General features: G+C 36.5%; 2 protein-coding genes across 5 annotated transcripts; both read left to right on the top strand.

Moving 5' to 3' along the window:
* Positions 1-1172: 1172 nt before the first annotated feature.
* LOC121234284 (protein FLX-like 1) lies at positions 1173-14207 on the top strand. 4 transcript variants are annotated; one of them, XR_005934361.1, is made up of 8 exons: positions 1173-1329; positions 1920-2598; positions 2710-2873; positions 3392-3474; positions 3612-3741; positions 6995-7079; positions 8728-8784; positions 13779-14207. XR_005934361.1 is itself a non-coding variant. In XM_041130166.1 (6 exons), the coding sequence occupies exons 2-5, from the start codon at positions 1997-1999 to the stop codon at positions 3702-3704; spliced, it is 942 nt and encodes a 313-aa protein (XP_040986100.1). In that variant the 5' UTR covers positions 1173-1329; positions 1920-1996; the 3' UTR covers positions 3705-3741; positions 6995-7243. The 4 variants fall into 4 exon arrangements, 1 of the variants encoding a protein (XP_040986100.1); XR_005934362.1 differs by lacking the exon at positions 6995-7079 and having other exon boundaries at positions 14011-14207; XR_005934360.1 differs by lacking the exon at positions 6995-7079.
* Positions 14208-16079: 1872 nt separating this feature from the next.
* Positions 16080-18092, top strand: LOC121235794 (protein Jade-1-like). The gene is made up of 2 exons (XM_041132212.1): positions 16080-17221; positions 17318-18092. The coding sequence occupies exons 1-2, from the start codon at positions 16103-16105 to the stop codon at positions 17366-17368; spliced, it is 1170 nt and encodes a 389-aa protein (XP_040988146.1). The 5' UTR covers positions 16080-16102; the 3' UTR covers positions 17369-18092.
* Positions 18093-18818: the final 726 nt, after the last annotated feature.

The raw sequence follows: 18818 nt of genomic DNA, 5'->3' as shown, positions 1-18818 counted from the left end.
ACCTATTTCTAAATAAAATTGGTTCAAAATTGCTCATAAAAGGAGCAAAGTAAGGAAGATGAGATAAGTATGCAAGGGATTGAAGTTGTTGAAATGGTGAACTTCATGCAAGGTCCTTTGTCAGTTGAGCCATTGTGACGAAAAACAAAATGCCCTACCTCAATTGTTATTGAATATAAAATCAAATAAATATGTAGTGCGTTTGCACCCAACTATTTTATTTTAAAAAATAGTGAGACGCGCTGCTAGTGTAGCTTCTCTCTAGGCATGACCATAAGGGCTATATTCACTGTGACATGTTCGGATTGAGTCATAGCTATTGACTCTGGGTGGAGCAGCCTGTCACCACCACCCCACTAAAGTGCTAGTATGCAAAGGTCTTCAAGACTTTAGTTCACAAGTTTTACTAGAACAGCATTTCAAACTTATAATATTTGATAAGGGAGGAAAGAAAGACCCCTTAACCTTTTACCAACTAGTTACGACCTTAGTGGTACCAAACTATTTTTATTGGAAACAAGCTATTCATATAAAAAGCTATGGTGATGGGTGAGGACCATTCTGTCACCAAACTGCAAATAAAACTTGACATAAATGGCTTTTTTTAAGAGTGAAATGTTTTAATCATAAAGAGATTTTATAAAAATAAACTCATAAATTGACGTAACCTAATGTGATATGTTAGATTATACTGTTATTTTTATCATAAAATAAATATAACATATCATATGAGTTATGTCGGTCTGTAAATTTTTTTTTTTTTGTAATTTTTATTTTATAATTACAATACTTCTCTTTGCAAAATGCAAAAGCAACACAAGGATAGTTGCAATACGCAGTTTGATACGTGGAGACTAGATAATGGCTTGGTGTTTTTTCTTACTAAGGTTATGTTTAGGTAGTGAGGTAATTTTAAACAATTTGTAAATAGTAGTGAAAATATGATGAAAAAATAATTATAAAATATTAAATAATAATAAAAAATAATAGATCACTCAATTATTATTTAATATTTTATTATTATTTTTTTTACTACTATTCACGAATCATTTAAAAACACATCCCGTAATCTAAATAAACAGCAGCAGGCTTGCGAGGCCCAGATCTAGGCCCAGTCTCTAACCCCCACAACTCAAAATTCATCAAATAAGAAAAATAAACCAAAAATAAAAAGTCTTCTTGCATTTTCTCTTATCTTTTCGTCTCCTCAAAGCTGGAGAGGAAATCAAAATCCCGAGCCTAGGGTTTTTGAACATTCTGTAGTATGAAATATCTGTGTCTCTGAATCTCTCAATCCACCGCGGACTTCAAATCCTTCACTTCTTAAGGGTCAGTAATCTCGCACGGATTTTTTTTTTTTTTTATTTGTCTCTCTCATGTTTTAGCGTTTTTCTTGATCGATCCCTTCATTGAGTTTCATCGCTGCCGAGAAAACGGAGAAGAAAAAAAGATAATGGGATTTCGACCTGTGTGCTTCGTGTTGCCTTTTGGTTTGGACTTGTGGAACTCACTTCATTTTGTTCTCTTGTTTCCCGGCTGCCGCAATGTAAAGAATACCAGAAATCGATAATGGAATTCTGATTTTCTTTTCGTCTCCTCTGTTTTCTGGCAACCGGACGGACGGTTAGGGCTTTGGTTTTTCCAAAGTTTTATTATATTTTTTTAATCAGAGACTTCTCTTGTTGTCGTTTCTTTTCCAGCATTTTCTTGGTAGCCAACGGTGCTTTTAAAACTTAATCGTTCAGCTAAATTATCGTTTACGTTGAAGATTTTGGACTTGATGATTGCAAGGGCTTTTTTCTGCGTCTTAAAAATAAAATATTTTCGTTGCAAGCTTTAATCTCAATCCTTGCTCTGATATTCTTTTTTTTTTTTGAATGGTACATCTCGTAGTTGACTTAAATTTTTGGGTTATTCAGGGCCGTCAGCTGGAAAGTTTATCCCATAGTTCCTCACAGAAACATATTTTTAATAACCGTATCTTAAGAAAGAAACGATGTCTGGAAGAAATCGAGGACCCCCTCTTCCATTGAAAGGAGCTCCTCATGCTGGATTGCCCCCTGCAGTTCGTGAAGTGCCATTTGGCAGGGGGGTTGGGCCAATGCCCCATCCAGCTCTACTTGAGGAGATGAGAGAATCCCATTTCGGAATGGGTCCGAGGCCGCTTCCTCCTCATCCTGCAATAATTCAGGAGGGTCTTGATGCTCAGTATCAAGAAATTCAGGGTCTCTTAGTCGATAACCAGAGGCTAGCTGCCACCCATGTTGCCCTTAAGCAGGAACTGGAAGCTACCCAGCATGAGTTGCAAAGAATGGGTCACTTTGCAGACTCCTTGCGGGCGGAGAAGGATGGTCAGATGAGAGAATTGTATGAGAAGTCTGTTCATTTGGAGGTGGATCTTCGTGGGGTTGAGGCTATGCGTGCTGAGCTTATTCAAGTTCGTGCCGATATTAAAGAGCTCAGTGTTGGAAGGCAGGACCTGACAGGTCAGGTACAAGCGATGACACAAGATTTGGCTAGACTTACAGCAGATTTGCAACAGGCGCCAGCATTACGAGCAGAAATTGAGTCTATGAAGCAGGAGTTGCAACGTGCAAAGTAGTAGCTACATTGCAGTATTATAAATTTTTTGGTGTGATATTGAGTCTATGTTCTAGTTATGGTTTTGCTCATTACTGATAATTTCTATTTTCCTTTGTTGGCATTTAGAGCAGCCATTGAGTATGAGAAGAAAGGATATGCAGACAATTATGAGCATGGTCAAGTGATGGAGAAGAAGCTGCTCTCAATGGCTCGAGAATTGGAGAAGCTTCGTGCAGAGATTGCTAATGCAGAGAAGAGAGCTCGTGCTGCAGCTGCTGTTGGGAACCCAGGTATGCAACTGCTATGAGGTTTATCTGGTCACAAACGAGTCAACAGATGATGTAAGATGATGAAATGAAAAAAAAAATCACCTTTTCAACATAACAACGGCCTCATTTGGTTACACAAATGAGATGAGATGAGATAAAAGTTGAATAAAATATTGTTAGAATATAATTTTTTTAATATAATTTTTGTTTTGAGATTGAAAAAAGTTGAATTGTTTATTATATTTTGTGTGGGAGTTTGAAAAAGTTGTAATGATTATGAGATGATCTTGGTAACCAAACCAGGCCTTAAGGAGTCGTTTGTATTTATAAGTGATTAATGGTTCAATTTAGGCCAGTGGTGATCCAACTGGCTGTTTGATTATTAAATTCTTCCTTTCATTTTATTTCCATATTTTAATGGATTTGTTAATCACATGATACTGATATTATTCCTCTTGGAGCTTGTTTTTCTGCAGCGATCATTGAGTTTTCTTTATATTTTATTTAGGTTTATTTTTCTTATGGTCTATTTTGTGCAGGGACAGGCTACAACATGAATTATGGCAATCCTGAGGCAGGTTATGCAGGAAATCTTTATCCTGCTAGCTATGGCATGAATCCTGTGAGTTATCTTATACATTTTGGGTGTCTGTGTGGTTCATATACACATGTTTAGTTGACTGTGAATAACCTCCATCATCTGTTCGTATTTCTTCTTGCTAAGGATTGGATGTATTGCTATTTCCTTGCAACTTGCAGGCACAGGTGGGTGCAGAAAATTTCCCCCATTATGGACCTGGTCCTGCTTCCTGGAGTGCCTATGAAATGCAACGAGCGCAAGGACACAGATAGACTTTTCTCACTATCACCCTAAGCTGTGTTATAACCGGTATCTTGGCCTGCTACTCATTAGATATTTAAGTTTGGAGTGGAAGTCTCGGCTCATGATAAATCCTTGAGATTTGCTCATATATCTGGGTTTTTGTTGAAATTGTACCAGAAAATTATAATTCATGTTAGCTTGATGGTGCACTATGTTACTTTTCATATGATATCTTCTAATGCAAATATATTAACCTTCGCTATCTCTAATGAGTCTTGATGTGATTTCTTTTCCTCTTATTTTTTGTATGGGTAAAATATAATGCACTCACCTGTGATATAAGGTAGTTACTTATTATCTGGCTTAAGAAGGTGTCGAAAGTTTACGGCAAATTCTTACACAAATTCATCCCAATTGAAAGTAAAATTTTTGTAAGAGTAGTCTCTCATTTCTTATTTATATTCCCTTGAATAGGGAAGAAATCTAAGTTCGTTTGTGACCATAAAAGCAATGGACTTTGGGAAACTTGTTATGCATACTCTAAGTTCACCTGACTTATAGAAGAAAGTAGCTTGGTTTTCTTGTTTCATGTTGTAGCAAAGGTGGTGTAAAGTCCCTAGAAGTGGGGATCAGGAGCCTACGATTCCCTTTGTTTATCAGGCTTGGCCTGGTGTGTGCTTGCCCTTAAAATGCTACCTATACCCCTGCCCCGAGAAAATGATTTTTTTATTGGTCCTACCCCCTGAAAACTTATGGACTGTTTTATAGTGTTATGCATTGATTACGTATATCACACTGTTTACATGTTTCTATACAACAGCTTTTGCATATATTCATTTATTCTCAGCATTTTTAGGTATATTTGTCTGTCTGAAATTAAAGGGATGTTTGGATGTTGGGAGTTCTCATGAATAGTATATAAATGTTCATGAATAGTAGTGAAATTTTTTTAGATGAGGTTTTAATATTAGAGTTTTGTAAAAGTGGTGGAACCCATTGAGAATATGTTGGAGGTAAAAGTTTTCTAATAGAGGTTATATGGAGAGTTTAATAAATAATTTAAACAATTGTTTTATTTAAAAAAAAAACCAAAAAAATTCAGTCACCCCATGGTAGCTAGAGCATGACCGAAATTGGGCCACCACAAGTCCTAGGTCGGGCCGCCCTTGGTTGCCAGAAACTCTGGCTATGTGTCAGCCACCACAAGGTAGTTGTACTTTTGTTTGAAAAATATATATTATATTTGAGTGCGGTTTTTGAGTTATTTGAAAATCCTATTGTGTTTTTATTATGTACATTTTTCATGTTTGGGAATGAAAAATTCTAAATGAAATAAAACACCAAAATGCTATACATTGCTTGATTGAGAACCTCATGGAGTTAAGTGAAGGATATAACTCTTAGTCATGAGATAAAATCACTTAATAGTCATTTTGGAGTCTTATCATTTGGTTATGCCAGGTAGATCCTAAAATGCACTCCTTTAAATTTCACTCTCTTACCTATAAAAAAAATCTAACTTTCTGAACCAACCCTTGTTTCGTACTCTGGTTAACTGTGTTTTTTTTATTTGTCTGGTCAAGTGTCTGATACTGGCCTTCACATAATACTTTCTTGTGATTAACTCCTTTGATAGAATTTGGTATTTGGTGTGCTGGTAGTATTCTGAATGTTGTAATCTATCATTTTATTGTTGGAATGCTCCTAGAACTACTACTAGTGAAGTATGCAATTTTTTTGTTCCATCTGTAGGGGATATTGATATGTAGTCTCAATCAAATTTGTTTTGAATGCGCATGAAAGTGAGATGGAAACAGTTGTGTCGCATAGTTAAATTATTACTGAAGATAGAACGGATAAAACACTAGTTTCTATATAATTGCCAGCCACATACGTAATGCAACGTTTTTTGATTAGCCAGGCTAGTAATGCAATGGAAAAAGGTTAAACTTGTTTTACAAACAGGCTGCTGTTTGAGTTGATGACATCAACTAATAGCTTGCTATAACTCTTGTTTTTGGAAGCCCATCACTTGGCATTAAGCATTTCCGTGGGTGTGGAAATCTATGTGTATTTTGGGTATGGTTCTGTTTATGGCTCTTTTTAGCTGTAGATATTTCGATGCAGCTCTATTGACTTCTTAGAGCACTGAAGAGAAGAAACTGTTTCATTTAGTTGCATAATTTAATGCTAATATGATCTCTGTTTACTGTGGTGAAGTTTTTAGAATGTAAGTTTATTGGTGAGGCTACGAGTTTTATTCAACGGAATCTATACCCTCTCTCTCTCTCTCTCTCTCACTCCCAAAGGAAACAGGAGTAAATTGCAAGAGATGGAGGCTATTGCTCATCCAATGGAAATTTTGTTTTGCCTCCATGTGTTTTGCATATGAGGTTCAGTCGAGGATAAGTATATTTTTACTCAACAGATTTGTACTAATAGAGGGACAGCCAATAGTTGATCGAGTCTTATTCATTGTGCGGGGGTATCCTTTCATTGCTAAGACATTCAGAAGTGGGGAAACAAAATGAGTTCTTGTCAAGCGAGTGATTTGTTCTGGAAAGCTATCTTTTATATGTAATTTCTGGTTCTCTTCCTCTTGTGGCTCTTTTGTTGGTTATTCCGACTCTTTATCTCTCCCTTGTTTTGTCCATTGCCACTTAGTTCTTCTCCATCTCTCCCTCCCCCCTTTTTTCCTTTCTTTGGAGGGCAAGATTCCAGTTTGTGGCTTGTGAGTGGCATGCCACCATATTTGCTCATTGTATAAGGAACTATGAGAACTTGGAAGGAGATATCTGCAAAGGAACAGCAGTAAATTGCAAGAGACACCTGCATTTACGTCCCGAGTGGGAACAAAAAGATACAGGAAAACTCATGTGGGTTGTGGGTTCAGGTTTTGAGGATAAATATACTTTTAATAAATAGATCCCTATCTGTGTGTTATCGTTTAAAAGAAAGGCAACCAAGAATTAGTGAAGCGTATTCATTGTGTGAGGTATTCATTCATTGACAAGATATGTTCAGCAGTGGAGGTGCAGATTTCCTGGTCAAGTAAGTGATTTACTATTATTCTGAAAACATCCACCTTTTATATCAAATTATTTTTTCTCTTCCCTTTTTGGCCTTTTTGTTGGTTGTGCCCATAGAAAACACCTGTGTGCACATGCCTTGTGTGTTTGTACAATCAGACTGGTAGGTCGATGCGAATTTTTCTTATAACTGCTTGTAATCATGATTGAGCTAGTGTTTTGTGTCATTGCATGAAAATCTATTGGCTTCTCGTTGCAATGTCAAGAAATAGTCTGTCTTGATGGTGCAGCACGGAAGCTATTTGAACGATATTGCAAAATGTTCATTGCGCCAAATGGCAACTCCCTCCCTTATACATAGGGATGGAGAGTGGGGTATGACTTAAATTCTGTATGGGTGGGTGAATTGTATATTACATATAAATTGTTTAAGAAAAATCTATTTGAATAAAAATTTGAACTGTTTGAATTTACTTGCTGTTTTGATAGGTAAATCTTGACTGATGGAGTTGTTTCTTGCGGTACCTTTTTTTCCCCAATAACCTTGCACATCATAGCTGTTGCTATGTTTATTTCTTTTTCCCTGCCAGTTTCTCTAGCCTTTTTTTTTAATCAAAATTAGGAGCAAGGACTATGCAAACATATTTTCAATAACAAGTAAGGTGAAATGAAGTGGTGAAGAATAGATATAGTCTTTAAGGGAAAGGAATCTTCTAAAGCGAGATTTGGCATTATTTATTAGAAGGAATAAGCATTATTTGTAAAACGCTACTTCTGAGGTTAGAATGTGAGGTGCTTGTTGAAGTTGAGTTCTGAGTTATACTCCCATTTAAATAATCACAAGCAACCTTGACTCCCAATTAGTCAGAAATTTCTAAGACAAGAACTTCTATAGTGAACAGCATTGCCAGTTATTTAGTTGCTGAAAATAGTGCTTCCAACTATGGAATCTTGAGTTTAGACATTCTGATTCATGGAGAAATTGTTGGGGGTTTTAACAAATAGGCTCAATGGCATGTATGATCTCTTCTATGGAATCTTTTTTGCAAGTATGCTAACCAGGGGATGCTTGGGGAATGAGATGAGATGAGAAATCTGTAAATGGTAGTGAAATGGTTTATGAATAGTAATGAAAAAGTTTAAGTTATGATGTTTTATGGGATTTTGGGAAATAAGAGAAAAAAGTTGAATAAAAATATTATAAAGTTAAAATATTGTTAGAATATAATTTTTTAATTATCAAAATTTTTTTAATATTATTTTTGTTTTGAGATTTGAAAAAATTGAATTGTTTTTTGTATTTTGTTTGAAAGTTTGAGAAAGTTATAATAATTAGGTAATAATTAGATGAAAATGTTAAAAATTTGAAATTGAAAAGTGTTTGTGTTTGAATGATGTTTGAGAAGGAGATGAGATGAAATGAGATAAGATGGGATGGGATGAGATGAAACCATCCCATCTTCCAAACAAGCCCTAATTGGGTCTTCTTTTTCTGCCGTGGGTGAAAGATCTGTGAGACAGTTATTTTCATGTAGACCTCAATTTAACTTTTCCTCACATGAAGATCTAATTACTTATCTAAAACTTATCCTTAAGTCCAGTGCGTGGTCTTGACATTGTTTTCTTATCACAACTTTAAAGTATATGTGTTTGACCATATTACTTATTAAAAAAAGAAAAAGAAAAAATGTGTTTGACCATATTAAATTGATTTTTTTTTTTTATCAGTAAACATATTGAATTAAATTTAGCGAGCTTTATTTAGGAGTAAGTTTGTCAGATATTAATAAGTTATTGCATGATTTCTCCTTTTAGTTCAGTGGCAGTAATAAATTGAATATTTTCAGTATTTTGGTCTAGTCATACTTGAGTAGTGATTTTAATAAGTTTGGTACCATGTCCTTCCATTTTTGGAGTTCTTTTTCCTTTTGTTTTCTGCCATATGTAGGATTATTTTTCTTGCATGGTCTGCAACATATTTTCTTGTGTGCTTGACGATTGACACGCATATTTTTATTTCCAGGTTTACAACCTGCTGTCTCTAAAAATCTTCTCCTTCTGCCATCCATCAATCCATGAGGTATATTATTCTATCATTTTTGTTTATGAGGCCATATTTGGATTTACATTTGACACCTTTTAAAAAAAATAAAGAACCTTTTTCTGCTTGTCTGGGAGATATGGTAGTGTTATGTTGTGGTTCAGCTGATTATTCTTGCATCCAGTAATCCAACTTTACTTGCACACTATGATTGCTAATTGAATTTTAAAGTGATAGCTAGCTGGCTATTGGTTGGTCTAACCCCTTATATTGTTTGGGTTCCTGATTGGCGATTAGTTCTTATCTATAATTAAATTAAATTCCATTTAGTAAAAAGGGAGGGATGCAGGGCCTGTGTTATAGTATTCCCTGAAATTATACTGAAGTTTAGAAAATCTAAGGTGGGGGATGAGACAGGACTGTTCATCTAGGTTCCAGCCCGGGAACCCGGGTTTCAAAATCAAGCCGGAACCCGGATTGAAATTTGTTTTTAAAAACCTTTTTTTTTTTCCAATTTTAAATCAAAACCTACATGTTATGAATATTTTTTCATGAAAAAAATGTTGATGCAACGTTCAAACTCTGTTTATTTAATTTTTTTAAATCAAAGCCTACATGTACATTGACCACCAATGAAAAGCCATGTGGAGAAGAGAGTAAAAAAAAATAAAATTATCTAATGGATGATTTTTTGGACATAATATGCATTTTTCTTTTTGAGTTTTTGTCCATTTAGTTGTTAGAAAGGAACCAAAAAAAAAAAAAAAAAAAGAACATCAAAACATTCAATCCGGGAAAAAAAAAATCATGCACCTGGTTGTAAACCCGGAATCAGGTACCCAGACCAGGTGTACTCGGTTTTTTCTATGTGGGTACTGGCCAGGATGAACAACCCTAGAATGAGATGAGATGAGAATTTTGTGAATAGTAGTAAAATGGTTTATGAATAATAGTGAGATAATTTGAGTTAAGTATTTATTGGGTTTTGAGAAATGAGAGAAAAAAAGTTGAATAAAAAATATTATAAAGTTAGAATATAATTTTTAATATTATTTTTATTTTGAGATTTGGAAAAGTTGTAATGATTAGTTTGAAAGTGTTTGTGTTTGAATGATATTTGTGAAGAAAATGAGATGAGATGAGATTAGATCGAATGAAATGGAAATTGTTTCCAAACATCCTCAAAGATTTCAAATTTCTCAAGAGCAGGAGCTTTACCCTATCAAGTCCCACCCTTCAAAACATAAAGGGCTCATGTTCCAAATGGTAGTGATTTGAGAGTTATTCTGAATGCCCCAACAAGCAAAAAGACCCACCATCCCTCTAGGCATCACCCACGCCATTCCAAATTTCCAATCCTATTAAAACCCTCATACCATAGTGCCCTTGCCACCTCCCAATGAAGTAATAGATAATCTATCGTTTCGCCACATTTTTTGCTGATGTAACACCAATTCATCATAACATTTAGGTTGCGTTTGGGTAGTGAGGTATTCTCAAATTTTTTTTTGATAAATAAAAATATTATATATATAAAAAAGAGTAACCAAGTACACTGAGTGTATACAAGAAACACCTTGCCCAAATTAGAAAGCCCCTAATGACCCAGAAAGCCCGTGAAAAACAACCCAAATACACCAAACCCGGACCCCAACCCTTGAACTAAAAACCCAACCCCAGCCCCTTGTTTCCCGTCTTCATAATGCCCTCCCTTTAGACTTCCCTCTAGTTGAGCTACCACCCTTAGCGTCGTAGTTGATTGTCGAAAAAAGACGTTGTAGATCCCTGCTTTTCTTGAAACTTGATTTGGTTTCAAGCGCGTGGCTTGTCTCGATCGCAATAATTAGTTCTTTAAATTGGTATTCACTTCCTCCATGTGAAATTTCCATGAACTGCTGAATCTTGTTAACTTTAGACAGGATCCAATCCGCTATTGGAGGAAGAGAGACCATAGGAGCTACAATATCCCTATACACAGTATCCAACTGCACTCCTGACTCTAGACATTCCTCTACACATGGCACCAGCGCTAAACCCATTGGTTCTCCAGCAACTCCATTGGTCCCTATTGGAGATTCTGGGGTGACAGCAAGTCCCTTTACCTCTGAGGTGACAGCGGATCCTCCTTCAGACCCTGGCAGTACCCCATTTTCCTTCAACTTCGATGAGGGAGCCATAGATTCTTCAGGGACCAAGGGTGTTATACTGTCTATCGGTCTATCTTGTGTTACCTGAGGCGAATGGCGTTCCATTATAGATGTCTCTACGCCGATACCCGATTTAGACCCCGCTTCAAAGAACCGAAATCTCCTTTTGACCTACCATACTCTCCTGGATCTAGTTATAGGGACAGAGCCGAATCTAATTTTCCGTTTTCCTTTATCTGAGTTTAAAGGATTTAGGCCTATCTTAGGTGTCGTTTGGATTCGAAGATGAGTTGAGATGAGTTGTAAATAGTAGTGAGATGGGTTGTAAATAGTAGTGAGATTTGTGAGTTAAAGTTGATGAATAGTAATAAATAGTAGTGAGATGAGTTGAGATGGTTTACGAATACAAACCTCTCCTTAGTCTTGTTTCCAATATGCATGTTGCCTTTGGCTGAAAGCAGTTCTATTTTTGTAGACAATAAAGTTATTGCTGCCTTCAACTCGACAAGTTGGGTTTCCATCAACTTTAAAGAATTGTGCATGTCGACAAGTTGGTTTTGAGGCGTGATTTGCAAACCTCCCTCACTCTGAACCTCCGAAGCATGACCCGTCTTTAGAACTGCCGCATATGATTGCCTCGCCACCGTGGATGTACTTGGGTCCTTATGATTCACCTCCAAGTTGATGTTCTCATTTTTCTTTTGGTTTTCCTTCCTTGAGCCATTAGCAAAAAGCATATCCGCTAATTCCACAACAAACTTCTCCCAACCTAGACCTTCATACCCTTTAGGAATGACTACAACACTCCGCCGGCCTCCACTACCATATTCGGTGACAATTAGAAATCTACCATGCTCGTTGGAGCATCGTTGAGCCATGAATGTTCTATTCCCTTCACGCAAATGTTTTGAGAATTCCAAATTTCTCCCCACCTGTAATACTGCTTCCACTGTGGCCACCAGCCATTCTATACTACTACTCCCCATAGCTGAAGACCTCCAAACTCTTATGCTTCTCTCCACAATTTTCAAAGAGGACCTCCATGCTTTTAGTAAGAACTCAAAAGCCTTTGATTCAACCCAAAAACGCATCACCTGACCCATATAATATCAAAGCTTCGGGATCAAATCTTCCTGAACTTCATTCTTGACAAATGTACATGCATACAATCACAGATCTGGTTCACTGATGAAAATGCTGAAGCAAATATGGTGAGTGGGTGAAAACAAATTTGCACAGGCGAAAACTGAAGCAAAATAAGGTCGTCGAAGGAAGACTGACGTCGGAGGGCCCTTAATGGATTCGCCTTTGCTCGTCGCACTTGTCGTGGTGGAGCGGGAACACAGAATGAAACCAACGGTGAGTGGGTGAAAACCAGAGCAGCACCAGCGAAACTAAGCAAAATTATGGCCGCCGAAGGAAGACCAATGTTGGATGGCCCTTCAAGGGTTCGCCTGAGCCCGTCGACCCTGTCTGTGTCGGCGGTGAGGGGTCACTCGCCGGTGTTGAGTGGGTGAGGTGGCGGAGCCGTTATGTAGGTCAGCAGTGTTACTGGCTTTGTCAAGAGAAACTTACGCTCAATAGCAACACAAGTTCACATGTGGATTTTAAATAAAACAGCCACCTATTCTTAGGTATTTTGTGAATAGTAGTAAAAAAGTAATGATAGAATATTGAATAGTAGTGAAAAGTAGGTGAAAATTAATTTATCATTACTTTTTCGTTACTATTCACAGAATACTTGAGAATACCTCACTACCCTAATGCAACCTTAGTCTACACTTCCTCAGATTATCCCAAGGGATGCAGTCCAACCAAAGAATACAACCTTGGATGGCACCTTGCTCCTCCATATACACTCCCAAGGAAAAGATGTACAACGTTCTGACATGACAGCATCTTGTACATAGATGGAACAGTTAACTTCTTATTTCCAAATGAGTCCAAATCATCCTGTCCATCTCAGCCCAACCAATATTTGCAGTGTACAACAATCTAAACATATCGGAAATTGCATCAATTTCCCAATCATGCACAGATCTAGTAAAATGCACATTTCACTGAGGGGAACCAATAGAAATGTCCAAAAGATCTGCCATGGAAGCATCTTGATTATGCACAATCCGGAAAAAGCAGGGAATGTAACCTTAAGGGCACCATACCACCATATCGTAATGCCAAAAACTAACCCTGGAACCCTCACCAATTACAAAACTAACACATCTGGAAAAATCTCGCAAACCACTCCTAATGTTTTTCCACAATCCCACACCATGTATACCTCTCACCTCTTTAGAACACCAACTCCAAGCACTCCCATATTTGGAATCGATCATGGCCCTCCACAATGTCTTACTTTTCTAACGATACCTCCATAACCACTTCCCTAAGAGGGCTTTATTGAAGATCTTCCACTTTTGGGGGCCAACCCTCCACGAGACAATGGGGAACAAACCTTATCAGTTATCCCAATTAACCAGGTGCAACTTGCCTCCTCCAACACCTCCCCATAAGGTGATTAGAAAGAGTGGTTTTTATTGAGGTGATTCTTCCCCCCCCTTTTGCTTATTTTACCCGAACATGCCATCCTAAGGAAAAAAGTTACTTATCAAATGTGCTGTGGAATGCAAAATAAGCTTTATTTTGGCTAGTTGCCTGTGGGATTTTTCTAGACACTGTTCAAATCCAATTGTACAAAGAATTTTTGGTTGCATTACACTGACTGGCTGACAGGAAATCATTGGGGCGTCCTTTTTTTATCTTGTATTTTCTTGTGGCTGGATAAATAAAGTATATGGATGTTTGGTTCACAATCTGTTGACATGATTCCTTACGAATGCATTTTTGTTGATCATTATTCTTACAAGTTAGTATATCTATTTTCAGGTTGTTATCCTGTAAAGTGGCACAAGCTAGAAACCCGAGCTGTTTCATTCCCTGTGCCACCACTTACCTAGCCTTTATAGGGGCTGCCTGAGTTCAGTGGCCTGGCTAGATCAGACTGGTGTATAGAATCGTGTCCACGGACGTATATCACCAATATGGTTTCTATACAGCAGTGGGTTTTGATCCGTGCTTCCTGATCCATCATTCTGACTTGTATTTCTTTCAGTGACGGCCTCACCTCCGTGGCTGCGCACAACAATGGAAATCATCTTTAAATTTTAATGCGGATGTGGAAGTTACTTTGGTTCGAACACCTATGGGCATAATGGGCTGGTTTGTGAAGGCTCCTTTGTCAGTTAACTACAACTACTGATGGTGATCATGACGAGGATGATGAGAATTAAATATGAGCTATTGGTTTTCGGTTTTGCAAGTACACTCAGATCTTTGGAAGGAGTGAGCAAACTGAATATGAACCACGACAAGAGTGTTGATGCCCCTGCGGTCGAGCTGATGCAGATGATGAAATGCATCTGAAGAGCCTAGTTATGGTTCCCGTATGCTATTTGGATGATACAACTCTTCTCATACTGTTTCCATCCATAGCTCCTGATCTCTTTTCTATGTTTTTTTTTTTTTAATTTTCTTAGATCATCACGTGAGAAGAGTTGGGTAACTTCAGAGTAAATATAATATAAATATCTATATACAAACCATTAGTTTTATTAAAAAAATAGTGACAGTGACTGTTGGCAAAGTTGATGGGAAGTCTTCCTCTTAATATCTTACGTAATGAAATTTAGGCCTTGTTTGATTGAGAGATTGTTTGGATTTAGACATTGTTTCATCTCATCTTATTTTATTCTATTATTATAATTTTTTTAAATTTTTATATAAAATATAATAAATAATTTAATTTTTTAAAATCTTAAAATAATAATAATATTAAAAAATAAGTGCGGTGCAAGCCCGTTGGCACAAATGCATGTTTTGTTTTTTTATCTTTTCTATGTATATAGTTTTTTAACATCTTTAACCAAACAAATTAAAAAAAAAAAATTAAATATTCGAGCGATAACATTCAAGGATTTAAGTAGTAATTTCCTTTATTTAAAGTCAAGACTCTAGATTGCGTTAAAGAATAATGCTCCCAGTTTTATCAAATAAGATTTTTCCCGGGACATTCTTTGTGGTCATCTTCTTTTTTGTATATTTTTTTCCCCATGGACAGTCTCGTTGTGGCTTTGGAAGTTTGAATTCACATATTGATTCTTAATTCTACCCTTTCTCCGTTTGGTCAGGTATAGAATAGATTGATTGAACAAAGATAAATGGTATAAAATAAATTTATAAAAGTAAATTTATAAACTGATTTGCCTCAAAATTATAAAATAAATTTGATAGATTATATTAAATCACGTCAATTATAAATTTATTTTTACGAGATTCTTTTAGAAACCTAACCCAAATGAAATTTTCAGCATAAAAACATAACTAGATTGTATTTTATCATGGATAACATTAAGGCCTGGTTTGAATAGTGAGAATGTTTACATCATTTTTTCAAATTTTCACACAAAATATAATAAATAATTCAATTTTTTCAAATCTTAAAATAGTAATAATATTAAAAAATAATATTTTAACAATATTTTATTTAACTTTCAAATATCATCTAAAATAATCTCATTTCATCTTACTATTCAAACCATATCTAATAGGTAAAATGTGACTAGAAGAGAGATGTTACTTCTCTCATATGTAAGTCATGCTTCATGATTTTATGTATTTTAAGTAAGGAAAAATTTTCTTGTAAAAGATTTCGTTTATCAAATTGCGTATCAATATTAAATGTAAGGTATTTATTTATTTATTTTTTATAATAAAAAAAATTATGTAAGTGTTGATACGTAGTTTAGTGCTCCAAACTGTTTGTACATAGCAAACCCCTTTTAGTAATTAGTGTAAAAAAAGTTATAAATAAGTCACATAAATTGGTATTAATATTTTTATTTGAGAAGGTGATATTTGCATTTTTTAAATATCCGAAAGAAATACTCTTATCACATTTTCACCCTACTCATATCGTACTATTTATATTGAAGTGACATTATCAATAACCATTATAATTAAAAAAAAAACAAATTAAAGGATTGATTAATATAATCATTGTATTACATAAAAATATTAATTATCCGAAAAAGAAAAGAAAACGTATTTTAAAGGGTGGGCTTCTTTTCGATCTTCCCGCCAAATTCTTGTAGACTCTGAAACAGCAAAAACCCAATTTTCAAACTGATATAATTCGAATTTCATTTTTAAGTATGTTGTTCCCGGGTTCGCTTCCCACCACTCCAGCTCTCATATTCTATCTAGTATCTAGTCTCTCCTTTATTTTTCTTCGCGCCATCAAATCATTCACAACAATCAAAACCCAGAAACTCATGGATTCCAAACTCTACGGCCTGCCTCCTCTCAAAAGATTCAGGTTGATGCAACAAGAAGAAGAACAACAACAACTTCAACAACATACAGGCACGCCGGTGTTTTCTTCACCACTTCCTGCTAAGAAGCGAAAGGAATCTCGGGATTCGCCTCTTATTTTCCCTGATCCCATTTCTGCCACTGACAGTGCCACCACCTATTCCTTGCCCGCCAAGAAAAGGGTATGGGCGCTTCAACCCAATTTCATTACCGACGAGGTTGTCTCGCCTCCTTTCGACCTCAATGTCGAATACAAGCAGGCTCCAGATCTCGAGGAAGAAAACCTAGTCAGGAAAGAGGAATTCTCATTCGCAAAGGGTGTCGATCAATCTCTTCTAAATACTATTCCGGGAGAAAAGGGGGATGCTACTACTGCTGATGTTGTTCATGTTGATGGTAGTTGTGATGATGATGATGGTATTTTCTGTGCTGTTTGCCAAAGCACGGATGGGGACCCCTCAGACCCAATTGTGTTCTGTGACGGTTGTAATCTAATGGTGCACGCCACCTGCTATGGCAATCCCCTCGTGAAGGGTATTCCCGACGGTGATTGGTTCTGCGCCCAATGCCAGATTTTTTCCTCTGAAACCGAGAAATATGGAAAGCCCTCTTCTTGCTGCTTATGTCCAACCAACGGAGGTGCATTGAAGCCCACAATAGACGGCCTCTGGGCCCATATTGTGTGTGCTCTTCTGGTTCCAGAGGTGTTCTTCTGTGATGCAGAAGGCCGGGAGGGTATTGACTGCTCTAAGGTTCCAAACAAGAGGTGGGAAGACCAGTGTTATGTTTGCAAGAGTACAAGTGGATGTGCTGTCCAGTGCTCGGAGTCCAACTGTACTTTGGCCTTCCATGTCACTTGCGGATTGAAGGAGGATCTTTCTATTGAGTACAGAGAAGGGAGGAAGAAAGATGCTATTGTCGCTGGGTTCTGCAAAAAACACACTGAATTATGGAAAAAAGTTAGTTTTATTTTATTTTATTTTAGCCTATGCCATTTGTTATAACGTTAGCGAGATTGAACGATGGGGTATTTAATCGGATTTTGTACTTTGCAGCAACAACAAACTGGAAAGTTCAAGATTGTGGCCAGGGATGAGCGCAAATAGCTTGATTGAGGTCACATTCCGTCCTTTTCTGGTAACCTTTGGTTATTAGATCTGCTGGTTGGTATTTAGGAATAGGGTTTTTTGCTTTCGGCGGCACCGACAGATTCCTGTAGTTTTCGCTTAATTATCTTAATTCACGTTTCAATGTGACATCTTTTATGCTTTTGATACATGTTACACGTACATAGGTAAATAACCGTTCCCAACTCGTAGGGTGAATCTAAATGTAGAAGCTCATCAAATAACCGTTAATGAATTTTCACTAACCCAAGAAACATAGGTTTGCTTATAAAGGTAACTCATTGGGAAGACTGAGCTTTAGAAACTTTAGCAAGGCTGTAGGAACTGGGAGAGTAGATTTAATGTCTATGTTCTGTTATTCTCAGGTTTTATTGGTAATAAAGATGAATTATTGTTGTTCTACAAGATCTTGTTCGAGATTTGGCTTCTCAATCTATCGGGTAACTTAAATAGGAATCATCTTTATAATTATGGATGGTGTCCAATCTTCTTAAGAGAATCTCTTGCCAAGCTTCCTAACACTGTGTCTGAATTACATCTTTGAAGTTACTTTTGCTGATATGTGATAATTGTCACGAGCTCTTTTGTGTAAGAGTTCCTCCTTCATTTACAGTTTCCTGACGATGGTTTGAAGTCAGCAAGCTGAATTTCAATTGCGTTTTTTGAACATCTATAAAAAAATTTCAAGTGTTTAACTCCTGCACATTAATAAGGGTCTTATATTCATATGGTCAATTGAAGCAGCATGAGTACGACAGCCAACATCACACCTTACGATTTGTGGATAACACATTTACTATCCTTGCTGAATTGGAATTCAATGCCATAGGCTCCAGTTGCCTTGTTTGAAATGTTCAATGCAAAAGTTTTCCCCTGCTTTCTGATTTATTTAATCCATTGCTATGAGATTTTTGAGATTCCATTTAACTATAAATTATCAGACATGTTTGAGGCTAACAAAGAGGTGTCAATTCATAGCCACCGAGCTATATTTATCCAAAGTCTAAAATGAATATAATTATGAAGAGAGATAGATATGTTATATGGGTCTCACAATATATATATATTTTTTAATCTAAGTTTTGGACATTATAAATCTTGTATAAGCATTTAATGTTGTATTTATTTCTCTTTCCATTAAATCATCAAATTCCAGTTTGATGAAATAATTGGAAATGATATGAATTGGTTCAGAAACTGTGGATAGCCATGGTTTGACATTTCGTTACTGGTTTTTTGGTTCAATTTGTTCCCATGTTGTATCTTGGTACTGCCAAGACAGGTTCGCCACCCGGAACCGTATCCAATTGGAAAGACAACCTCACACGCAGGTTCTAGAAGTCTCGTCTTCTGGTGTGCAATTACATCACTAGTTATTAATTGCACGTGTAATATAAAAAAGTCATAACAGGATAAGAGTAGTGGACTT

This window comes from Juglans microcarpa x Juglans regia, chromosome 6D (genome assembly GCF_004785595.1).
Source record: "Juglans microcarpa x Juglans regia isolate MS1-56 chromosome 6D, Jm3101_v1.0, whole genome shotgun sequence".
Taxonomy (NCBI): Eukaryota; Viridiplantae; Streptophyta; class Magnoliopsida; order Fagales; family Juglandaceae; genus Juglans; species Juglans microcarpa x Juglans regia.
Note: the sequence above shows the minus strand (reverse complement) of the source record. Positions and strands in the feature narration are given on the sequence as shown.

Bases quoted from the DNA above. Each gene is read 5' to 3' on its own strand.
- LOC121234284 (XM_041130166.1), top strand. From the start codon at position 1,997: ATGTCTGGAAGAAATCGAGGACCCCCTCTTCCATTGAAAGGAGCTCCT. The intron at 2,599-2,709 runs GTAGTAGCTACA...GTTGGCATTTAG, and splicing joins CAGGAGTTGCAACGTGCAAA to AGCAGCCATTGAGTATGAGA. The intron at 3,475-3,611 runs GTGAGTTATCTT...TGCAACTTGCAG, and splicing joins CTAGCTATGGCATGAATCCT to GCACAGGTGGGTGCAGAAAA.
- LOC121235794 (XM_041132212.1), top strand. From the start codon at position 16,103: ATGTTGTTCCCGGGTTCGCTTCCCACCACTCCAGCTCTCATATTCTAT. The intron at 17,222-17,317 runs GTTAGTTTTATT...TGTACTTTGCAG, and splicing joins ACACTGAATTATGGAAAAAA to CAACAACAAACTGGAAAGTT.